This window comes from Symphodus melops, assembly GCF_947650265.1.
Source record: "Symphodus melops genome assembly, chromosome: 2".
Taxonomy (NCBI): Eukaryota; Metazoa; Chordata; class Actinopteri; order Labriformes; family Labridae; genus Symphodus; species Symphodus melops.
Window position 1 is genome coordinate 27,663,132 of NC_136692.1, and position 11,892 is coordinate 27,675,023.

At 40.4% G+C, this 11,892-nt stretch overlaps 1 protein-coding gene and 1 long non-coding RNA gene across 2 annotated transcripts; one reads left to right on the forward strand and one right to left on the reverse strand.

Annotated features, from left to right (window-relative positions):
* The first annotated feature begins 830 nt into the window (after positions 1-830).
* On the forward strand, positions 831-10,704 carry LOC306842354 (deoxycytidylate deaminase-like). Its single transcript, XM_079372554.1, has 6 exons — positions 831-3,194; positions 6,697-6,781; positions 7,279-7,411; positions 9,199-9,309; positions 9,741-9,837; positions 10,578-10,704. Exons 1-6 carry the CDS (start codon positions 3,169-3,171, stop codon positions 10,657-10,659), a joined length of 534 nt encoding a protein of 177 aa, XP_079228680.1. The 5' UTR covers positions 831-3,168; the 3' UTR covers positions 10,660-10,704.
* A 103-nt stretch (positions 10,705-10,807) lies between these two features.
* Positions 10,808-11,892, reverse strand: LOC306842393. The gene is made up of 2 exons (XR_013781731.1): positions 11,607-11,892; positions 10,808-11,168 (listed from the first exon to the last, which is right to left on the reverse strand). It is a non-coding gene; the product is annotated as an uncharacterized lncRNA (long non-coding RNA).

Consider the following 11,892-nt stretch of genomic DNA (forward strand, 5'->3'; position numbering starts at 1 on the left):
CCTTTGTTAAGATACTTGGTTGCACATCTGAAATATCTCCAAAGAGTGGATGAGACAGGATTTTGACTTGGTTCTCCAGAAAATTCACTATGTCTGGGAATGTGGCCCTATATCCTCGTCTTTCAATGTCACATGCTGCAGACCTCCACCTTTCCCACAGCCTGTATGGACACTTCATTATAACAAGTCTCATGCTTGATGGAACGTTCATCTCGTCCATGTACTGTACTTCATTCATTGCATTGCAGCATCCTCTTAAAAACAATGTGTATTCCTGCAGCGCCTGAACGTCCTCCGTTTTCATAACAGGCCATCCAAATGCTCTGTCCGTATATGCTGTTGCTATTTTGTGTTCGTTGCCAAAGTGCTCCTTCAGAAGATCTTTTGCTCTTTGGTATCCTTGCTCTGGCCTCATGTGTAGACAGCTTTGTACCAGCTGCCTTGGCTGCATCCTGGTGTATTGTTCCAGATAACTCAAACAGTCTTGATAGCTGCTGGTTCGCTCTTCAATACAATGTTCAAAACTCCTAATAAAGGAAATATACTTTAAGGGGTCACCATCAAATACAGTGATGTCTCTTTGTGGTAGAGTAGCTGCCATTTGCTGTTGCACAAGCATCGCTGTAATTTCATTTTGCCTTTGCATGATTCCATAAACTGCATCCTGGTTAATAACATTTGCAATATTTTGTGAAGATTGAAGCCCGTGCCTTTTATTTTCCTGTGCAGCGACTGACCTGAAGGGTTCAGCAGCTGACGCTGTGACAACATTTTGAGATTCAGGCCTTGGATGTAAATGAGACATTCCAGTGTTTGGTGCCAACTGTAGATTGCGAGTTCTGTCCTCCGCTTGTGAGATCCCATTATGCTGCACTTGGTCCGAATTTGTTTGCATCCTTAGTTTTGGTCTCACATCATGTGCAGATGAAACATGTGGTGCTCTTAAACTTTGATATACTGCTGGAGCTTTTGTTTTTGGTACAAATTCCCTTACTGTGGCATCAAGTCCAAGGTGTTGTTGTTTAAGCCCTTTGCTCACATAGGAATTCATCCCATTTGAAGAAACCATTTCCTCGTCACTGCCTTCCAGCACAGAGAGTTTTGCAGTAGCAGCAGCAAGTTGTGTATCAAACTCCAGCTTTTCCTTCATTTTCCTTAGCTTTTCCTTTTCCTGTTTGAGGTTTTCCTCTTGTGTCTCCAGGTCATGTCTCTTTTGCAGAGCAGCAGCTCGCTCCATCAAAGCTGCTTTTTCTGCCTTTGCCTTTAAACGTGCACATGCAATAGAACCAGAACCAGATGATCTGCTGGAATGACTTCTTTTGCTTGACCTTTTGCTGGACATATTAGACACACTGTCTTCAGGATTAATGTTGTCTTGGTACACAGATTTCACATTTTCATCATCATCATTTTCATTTTGTTCATCATCAACATTTTCATCACCATCATGTAAACCACCATTTTCTTTCAACCATTTTGATATTTCTTCAACAAATATGTCACTGTCAGCCTTTTTGGAATTAAACCATGTTTCCTGCTTTGTCTGCTCCTCCTGGGGCAGAGGAAACCCAGTGAACAATGAGTTATGGAGATCAGTAGCATTTTGACACAAGCTTTTGAACTCTTTCAGATTTTGTTGAACAACAGAGAAGTTTTCCTTGGAAGCCAGAAGAGTGGTGATTTGTGGTTTTAATTTGCTGGCTTGTTTTAAATTGGCATTCCTTTCCTTTTGTAGCCTCTCCATTGTCATTGTGATTCCTTTTAAAGAAAGTTTTCTTGTTCTTTTTCCAGTGCCATCATCTTGTGTCTCTGTAGACTCCGTTTCAGCAGTTGGGCCTTGCATTTCATTCATTTTCAAAACTGTGCACAGCTCCTTTAATGGAAGACGCTTCAGCACAGGGCTTTCACACAACCTGTGCGCTTTCGGTGTCCAATCCACACATTACAAAACCATTTGAGTAGCGTTTTCCTCCTTATATTTTAATGAATGCGAGCAGATCAACAGAATTGGGGACATGAATGAATGAATACATTGTCAAAGCGGCCCACTGTCGCATGCACAGCGCAACGCCGTTCCAAACATTTCAATCCGCGTGAACGCGCTCACCTGGGAACTCCTGGTCATGCTTTGCTTCACTTTCGGGATGGTTTTGTGACATTCAAAGAAGAAACAGAGCCGCTATCCAGGACCTTCCAGATCGTGCACATTATCCAGGTGAGATCACGGTTTTTACTTGTGTAGTGACGATCAGCTGATCGGCCACTCAGCTGGGTGCGGGAACAGATCTTGGGATTTGACGCGCTGAATGAATTAATGTCCAAACATTGTCTCCTGTTGGGTGAGGTTCCCATTTAATTTATATTCGGATCTTATACAACACTATGGTTTCTTAAGTGATGGTGAAGTGATGGTTGAGGTGATGATCCTACATGTCCGTGACAGCGGTAAAAACCGTCTGACCTCCCCGTCACCCATGCCTCATTACCCGGCTCCTAACACCCGTGCAATATATAACTTCCCCTGCCACACCAAGCTACACTCCCCCCTGTGGTAGACAACTGATATATATATTTAGCACCTACACTGTCAATTAATCAATGGAAACTTTATTACAGACTCAGAGTCCAGATAAGACAATACAGAAGACTGGCTATTAATAGAACTATTATGGTACATGTTTTTTTACTCTTCATTATGCATTGTTGTAGAACCAGTATAACTACATACTAGAAATGGTTTCGATTTCTTTTGCGTGACCATTTTAATAACAGGGTGTTGCAAAAACTGAACAAAGCATTTCTGTGTGACAAACGCACCCAGATGAGCCCTACCTGGTTCTGAATTAATGACAAATGAAAACTGTGTACATTTGTGTTGATGTGTAAAATCTTACAGAATAATTTCAGCTATTTTTCCCCAAAACATTTTTATCTCAATTCAATCAACATCAGTAAAGAGGATAATTCTTGTATCTGAGGGATGAAATGGAAAAAGCTGAAGCCCCCTATTGATATTTATATTTGCTCATGCCAGGCGACTCCGCCCACTTTGACCTCATGTGCAGAGCCTTTATACAGGAGAGACAGTGCTGAGTGTCTGACTCAAACATCACAGGAGAAGCAGGAACAACATCGACCATCAACCTCTTTGATTTGACCTTGAAAAGGATGGCCAGGAACGAGCAGCTGAACGGGTAAAAACTTAAAGTTATCCCACTGTCACATTTATCAAGTATTCTGTCAATTATTCAATCAAAACTTTATTACAGACTCAGAGTCCAGATAAGACAATACAGAAGACAAAATACATTACAACATCTATGTTGAAAACTCTGTGAGTCCTGACAGTAAACCTGTGGGCTTTCTGAATAACAAGCACCAACATTTACAGAGAACTGATTCATCTTTTTTGTTGTACAATGATGTGTATTCATTTTAGTAGCCGACTAATAATGACAACCATTGAGACAAATGATAGTGGTGTTTTTTTTTTTTTTGCATGATTTGCTTATCAAACTGACGTCCAACTGATTGAACGTAAAAGACCAGTGCAAAGATGCAACGTAGTGTTAAGAGGCTGCATCAATCAAGTTATCATTTTTTGCAGCAAGTCAGGCAAAGAGGAGGAAAGGTGAGAAGTGTAATAAGCTAAGAGAATGAGAAACATAGTGAACGAGAATACAGATTAAACAGATAGCCAATAGAGATGCTAAACTGTGACCTACTGTAAATGTAGCCGAGGCTGAATGAAATGACATGAAATGAATCAGAATGTTTAAGGCCATGTTCAGTCACAGTATGAATTATCTGTTAATAATATTATTTGGATGTTTGGATGTACCAGTAATAATTTGACTAAACATGGCATTAAAATATTAGGTTACATGATATTAATCATGACTCAGTAACATACTTAAGGTGCACTCTTATTTGCATGGAGTGTCCTCCAAGTTGTCTCCTCCACTTGCGTCTTAGTCCCGCCCACCAGAGATGCACGGAGGAAACGAAGCCGAGGAGAGAGGAAGGAGGAAATGACATGATTTTTTTTTCACATGATGCGACAACAGCTGATCACGTTTAGCTGTCAATCAGCTGTTTATGTCCACACAAACACGCACTGTATTGTTTCTAATCTCATCAAATACACAGTAACAGCGTTCAGTCTCTTTACCTGATAACAAACGCCTGCAGAACAACCTGCAGTCTACTCATAACCAAAAGGACAATTTCTGCTGACTAAAAGATTTCATTTTGAATTGTCCATTATTTGTTATTATTATTATACAGTTTTGCCTGTATTTCGACAATGAACTCCTTTTTTTTATAAACAGATATTTATATGTCAGGAATACTGAAAACGATTGAGAGAATCTAAATGATGAAACTTTCTGAAGATAAAAAAGTGTGAATGTAAAACGTGTTTGTGACTAACAGAGTCCCTCTTCATCTGTCATCCTCATCTGTCATCCTCATCATCATCAGACATTCAAACAGTCTGAGGGATGATGAACAGAACATGAAGGATGTATTGATTTGATAGAAGTTATAGAGCTTCATATACGAACCGGAAGTAGTTCCAAAGCCGCCATGTTGAGGATCGTCCCACAGCTCTTATAGCGAACGGAGGAGAGAGGATCAAGGAGAGAGGAGGCTGATCCGAGGAGCGATGACCGAGGAGACACGAGAGCCGACTTCACGGAAGTCTTTTCACTGACAGACACGCCCCCTTCTCGTATATCACTCACTGATTGGTCGCTGCACAGGATCAGACTTCAGTGAAACTTCTCAACATGAGCAGAGTTTAATACGGGAGAAAAGAGGGACATTAAAAAGAGGCTAAACGGAGCGTGGGACATTTAAACAGATGATGAACATCAGTGAGTTTGTAAAGAGTCGCTCTGTGATGAGCTGCCATTAAAAAGAGTCTGATGAAGAGGAGTCCGTTTTATATTCTCACTTATTTATCTTCTGAACGTTTCATCATTTAGATTCTAATCAATCATTTTCAGTATCCTGACACATAAATATCCGTTTATAAAATACAGAGTTGGTTGTCTAAATACAGGCTAGGTTCAGTCCAAACTGTTTAATAATAATCAATAATTATAGACAATTCAAAATGAAATCTTTGAGTCAGTAGAAACCGTGCTTTTGGTTATGAGTAGACTGCAGGTTGTTCTTCAGGTGTTTCTTTTATCAGGTAAAGACACTAAACACTGTAACTGTGTGTGTTTGATGAGAAATAATACAGTGCGTGTTTGTGTGGACATAAACAGCTGTTGGCTGATTGACAGCTGAACGTGATCAGCTGATGTCGCGTCATGTGACGACGTCTCATGTGTCTTAAAGCTGATTTCCTCGGTCCTCTCTCCTCGGCTTCATTTCCTCCGTGCATCTCTGGTGGGCGGGACGAAGACGCAAGTGGAGGAGACAACTCGGAGGACACTCGGTTCAAATAAGACACTTGGGATGCACCCTTAGTTGTTAATCTTCATGGCGGCATCTACTATGGTGCGGCTTATTTATGGATTTTTCTTGGGGGAGAATGAGCTTGTGCGCTTCATGAACGCACCCTCATCATGGAAAACACACGGAGAAATGCATATGATGCATCTTTCAAGTTAAAGGCGATCGAGCTGGCTGTCAAAGAAGCTAATAGAGCTGCTGCACGTAAAGTTGACACTGACAGCGACAACGAAAAAGACACTGAGGAAGTAACGAGTAATGAAGTCATTCCGAGGCAGTGAATGGATGGACTTTTTCTTGTGAAATGTATTATGGTAATCTTTTTCATCAGCCGTGTTACAGACACTGTTCCATCAAGGATTTCCACTAGGCTTCGTATTTGCGGATGTTACCGGTAGTACGTATTTAATTAAAAGTTAAACAAATGTTTTTGTCACGTCTTTCTGTACAAATAGCTCTGTTATAACGTGGACACCTGCGGCTTATAATCAAGTGCATTCAATAGTCCTGAATTTACGGTACTCTTGATTGCACTTACACACACAAACACCCACCCCCACTCACGCACACACATGTGTAATCCAGCTAATAAAATGTATTTATTTTATTTTGTTTTATTTCGCTGTGAACTCCCGTTAGTCACATCTCGCAATACATTCAGCAGTGTTTCTGCAACATTTCAGCGGGAAGCATTCACACGCATTTTCCGCAGGGAAATGCACATTTTCTAGTTGTTTCTGCAGCTCCCCCTGAGGGTTAAATGATATGAAATATCCATCACAACTTCATACAAATTCTGACCACCACAGGAGCATGTTTCCATCATAAATGAGAGACGCCATGAGTCTCCAGAGTCAGACCATTAGACTGTCTGAGCAGCTGTGTTACACAATCACTGGAACGTTTTATCACTAAGAAAAGTTATATCGTAACATCTCCTCAACAAGATGTGTGATTTTAGAGTGAGAGCTGCAAACAGCTTAACATTAGCATCAGTTTAGATTAACATTATATTATAACTAATGTAATGTTAATCTAATGAAACTGCAGGCTGCTCGCCTGTTGAGAGATGTGTTCAAGGTTTTACTGAAAATGATGAACATTAGGCTTCTTCTCATGAGATGATTCTTTTGTTGTCACAAATCATTGTCTGATATGTAGACAAGCTGAATTAAAAGGTCATGATTCATGTCCTCTTGTATTTCATTCTTCTGTTTTGTTGACCTGAAGGAGAGAAGTCTACCTGAGGGATGAGGATTACTTCATGGCTATGGCTGTACTGTCTGCACAGAGGAGTAGAGACCCCAGTACTCAGGTGTGTGTGTGTGTGTGTGTGAGTGAGTGAGTGAGAGCGAGAGAGTTATCCCCTGGGGACAAATAAAGTGTTTTTGAATTGAATTGCTTTAACAAATTGATCTGCATCGTCCTCTTTAACTTCTATACTTTCCCACCACATATATTACACCTGGACGGACCACCAAGCTTCATTTACTGGTCATGTTTGTGATTTTAAAACATCTGTATATGATCGCCATAAAGATCCTATATAGATTTTAAAAAAACAGTTACCCCTCGCTTTATACTCCTCACTAAAGTAGAGTGATAACGTTTTGTTAATTCCTATTTGTGGAGCAAAAATGGAATCATTGCCCAAAAAATGTATATATTATATACACCCTTATATCACCCTTTCATATATTGTGATGAAAGGGTGATTTTCAGCCCTGTGTAGTGTGTAGTCTTAAACACACTACATACCTACAGAAGGCGTGTGTAACACCTGTAAGAGTAACACCTGAGCTGTGTGTGCAGGTGGGCGCCTGCATTGTGAACCAGGAGAATAAGATCGTGGGGACTGGTTATAACCGGATGCCAAACGGATGTGAAGGCCAACTGACGTGGGATCGCGATCCAGAAAACTATCTGGGCAATAAACATGCCTACGGTGAGATCTTATTAATTTTAATGTTTGACTGTTTTTTTTTTTTGGTTTAACACTCTGTGTCGTAGCTGGATATTGGACTTTCTGACCAATCGATCACAGAGAGTTCTGGTCAACAGCACCTTCTCTGACCTCCAACACACCTCAACCGGCTCCCCTCGGGGCTGTGTGCTCTTCATCCTCTACACCGACTGCTGAACCACACAGCCGAACTGTCACCTGGTGAAGTACGCTGACGACACAGTTCTCCTGTTTCAGCAACAAGGACCAGCTCTTCAGGGGTTTGTGGAGTGGAGTGACAGCTCCTGCCTTGAACTGAATGTCAACAAGACTAAAGACATGGTGGTGACCTTCTCCAACAAGCAGCAAACACTATAATCTACGGGAAGCCTGTTGAAGTAGTCGAGCAGTACAAATACCTGGGTACCATTTTTGACAGCCTGATGAAATTCTCCTCCAACACAGAGAAGATAGATAGATAGATACTTTAATTGATCCCGAGGGAAATTCAAGTTGGGTTTTTTTTTGTTTTTTTTAGATAGTGAATCAGAGAAGATTCTCAGGAAATATCAGCAGCAGAAATAACTCCTTAGGAAGCTCAACTCCTTTGGAGTCAGTAAGAACATCCTCCTGACTTTCTACTACTCCTTCATCGAGAGCATCATTACATTCTCCATAACCCGCTGGTTCCACTCCACCAGCCTGCAGAGCACAGTCACAGTCTGCTCTAAGATCCTCAGACTTCCTGTAAGGACTCTGTCGACCATCTATGAGCAGCAGCAGTCCGGTTAGCAGGTGGGATCATGCAGGACCCCTCAGACGCTCTCTACCCAGCGTTTGAGTGGCTCCCCATAGCTGTCCCTGCTGCAGGACACAGAGAAGAGTAACCTTTGTCCCCAGGGCTGTCCAGCTCCTCAACTCCTGAATACTCACTTAATGTTAGCAGACTAGGCTACTTTATTCCATTGTTGATTCAGATAAAACAGTTTGACTCAGAAGTTAAAACTCACTTTTCCCGTTCATGAAGCACTCCCTTGTTATGATAAGCGTATGTGCTTTAGTGCTTCAAAGTGATCAGTAGGTGGCAGTACAACAAAAGAAGCCTATGCTAAAATCAAAGAGTATATTTTAAGAAAGCTGAAACAGAGTTAAAATACTCGGGCACCTTTGGCGCACAGCTATCTACGAGAAGCATAAAGAGCATGAGTGAAAAGTCTGTTTACAAAGAATCTGCATACTGAAGTGTGTAGACACAAAGGGCCTGTTTCTCTCTTTGTGATCAGGTTCAGGTGGGACAGAAAATAAATGATCTTCAAAGTGTTTCTCCTAAACTGGATCTTAGTCTAACTCGCTCTTTGGTTCAAATTCGTTCTCACTTGTTTCAAAGAGAAAGGCTGTAAAATCATTTGAGTCGCAAATTATGTTATTAACGTTTCTTCTTCAGGAGGTTTGTTCCTCTCTAAAGCTTTATTTATGATCTCTAGAGCTTCATCTGTCCTTGTTTATAATGATTTCTAGTTTAAAGTACATAGATAGATAGATAGATAGATAGATAGATAGATAGATAGATAGATAGATAGATAGATAGATAGATAGATAGATAGATAGATAGATAGATAGATAGATAGATAGATACTTTATTGATCCCGAGGGAAATTCAGGTTTGTTTTTTTGTTTTTTTAGATAGTAAATCCTCTTTTTCTGTGTGTGAGTGTGTGTGTGTGTGTGTGTGTGTGTGTGTGTGTGTTTGTGTTTGTGTGTGTGTGTGTGTGTGTGTGTGTGTGTCTCAGTGTGCCACGCAGAGCTGAACGCCATCATGAACAGTGCAGATGTGAAAGGCTGCAGAGTGTACGTGTCTCTGTTTCCCTGCAACGAGTGTGCCAAGCTCATCATCCAGGCAGGTGTGTGTTTACAGCAAACACACACACACACACACACACACACACACACACACAAACACACACACACACACACACACACACGTATAGTATTTTTATATTGTCTGTAAATATGATACACACAAGTCACTTTAAATTATTACTGGTCACTTCAACCTGCCATTCACTGCACATCATTTCATATTGTCCTGTTGAGATCACCTCATTATGGATATTATTCTGTATATATATTTTTTCTTTCAAAATTTGTATTTATGTTTCTATTCTATTCACTTTTGTCTCCAAATAAGAAATGAAGCTCGGTGCTCTGAATGTAAATGTAACAGCGAGGACAGTTCTTCAGTTTGATGATCTCTTCTCTCTACCTCGAGGAAGAAGCCCGTCTCTTCTTCAAAGAATAAAATAAGAAACACTCGTGTTTCCTCTCTGTCCAGGTCTGGAGAAAGTGATTTATCTCTCTGATAAGTACCATGAGAGGGAGGCGACAGGCTTCTCCAGAGAAATGCTGAACATGGCAGGAATTGAGCTCACGTGAGTCAACTCCTCTGCTTTCTTTAAAGAAAACACTCAGATACAAAGCTACTATATTCTGTTGTTTTGTGTTAAACCTCTTTTGTTCAAATAATTTCTAAACTTTCATCACCTTTGCTAACTTGTAAAGTATTGTTGTCTTCTTCCAGAAAGCTTTATAAAAAGTCTACAAGCATCTAATGTTGTAAAATTAGGTTTTTAATGCAAAGGTTTGAATTTGTGCCATTTTTGCCTTTGACAGAATTCTGTTCAGTGTTCAGATTATTTTACGTCTTGGGGTGCAAAACAAATTGTCAAATTAAAATCTGTTGGGGAAAAAAACATTTAATAAGTTCTTTGCTTGTCGTTGGGCACACAGACCTGCAGAGCATGAATCTGTTTACAAATCCTCATCCTGATATATTTAGTTTAGCTTGTTTATTGTCATTCAATCTCAGTAAAATCAGTTTGTTTTGGGTTCCTATGGCTGTAAGACAGGTTCCAGCAGACTTTAGTGTGACTCGTTAGATACAGTGAAACTGTCACTGAGTGGAGACACATGGACAGGAGCTCCACAGCTGAAACAGCTATGTGAAATAGCGTATGTGTTGTGGCTCCTGCATGTGGTCCACACCAGAGCTTTCATTCAATTGAGTTTTCAGACTTCTAATATGGGTGCAATGCATTGTTTTGCACTGTGTCTTCTCTGTTTTTCCAGGTGTGACTTTGTGTGTTCTTTGCTCCTCTGTGTGTTCTTACAGGCAGTTCGTGCCCAGGGGTCCAGTGATTGAAATTGACTTCAATGCCATCCCACCTGCAGCTGCTAACCAAGGAGAGGATTGAAAGGGACTTTGATGGCTAATTCCTGCAGGTCTTCTTGTCCCCTGCTTTGTCCAATGAAAATCTGAAGGACACTTTGACTTTGTCGTCTTTTGATATTTTGATTAACCAGATATTCAGGATAATTTACAGTTGGTGGTGGAGGGTCTTATTTTATTTTTTTTAACTTTTAAATCATTTTGGGCTGAAGGAAACGGGGGGGCTGTCGATTTTTAATCTTTGGTGTTTCTGAATGAGATCGTCTCATGTCTTTCTGCACAGGGCAACACCTGACACCTGTCCTGTCTTTCTCCTTCAAACAAGTTTACAGAGTAATAAATAAATATTTATGGGACCTTTAACGTTAATGCTGGAAGTTTCCAGTAACTCTTTTTATTTTGGAAACGGGTGGTTTTTAAGCTTGCTGTCAAGGTACAACAAGTGACACATTTCACCTCCAGTGAATGTGATTCTTGTTTTATTGTTTGGTTTTATGTAACTAAAGATGACCACTCACCAGATGATTTCCAAATCTTAACCAATTTTAAAAACATATTCAACATCATCAGCTGTCGGCCATGTTTGTAACTCAAAGGTTGCAGGGAGTAAAAGACAGAAAGCAGCAGGAGTCGGTTCGAATAAAATAAGTTGACTGAATTTTAGTTCATTTTGCAATAAGTTACCTTTCTGTCTCTAATGAACTGAAAGAAGCCTTTTTCAGTTGGGCAGCAATGCAATAATGAAGCTCCAACGTCATAAATTCTTGTCCTTTTATAGTGATTCAGCAACAGCATAATGTTCTTTCTGACACACATACACAAACACACAAACACAAACACACACACACATACACATACACACACACACAAACACACACAAACACACACACACACACACATACACACACACAAACACACACACTGGCTCCTCTAATCCTGTCGTGACTCTGTTAATACCTTCAATGGCGGCACAGAGGTGGGAACACTTTGTCTTCCCCTTACTCCTTCTGAACATTCATCATGAAGGAGAGACGTCACAGGCCGTGAATATCCAAACTTGAACAGTCTGAACACTGGAGAGAAATATACAAAAACATTGTCAACATTTTGGTTCTGAATCAGACATGATGCCATATAATGTCGAGTTGAGGTGATATTGAAACAGATATTGTTTGATTTTTACTACAACTGTATTGAAGTTATAAATCTCTATCATGACAATCCTTGTTTGTAGTCTTGTGTGCAACTAAAACAATAA

Coding starts and splice junctions, on each gene's coding strand:
- LOC306842354 (XM_079372554.1), top strand. CDS start 3,169: ATGGCCAGGAACGAGCAGCTGAACGG. Junction 3,195..6,696: donor AGGAACGAGCAGCTGAACGG/GTAAAAACTTAA, acceptor GTTGACCTGAAG/GAGAGAAGTCTACCTGAGGG. Junction 6,782..7,278: donor GTAGAGACCCCAGTACTCAG/GTGTGTGTGTGT, acceptor CTGTGTGTGCAG/GTGGGCGCCTGCATTGTGAA.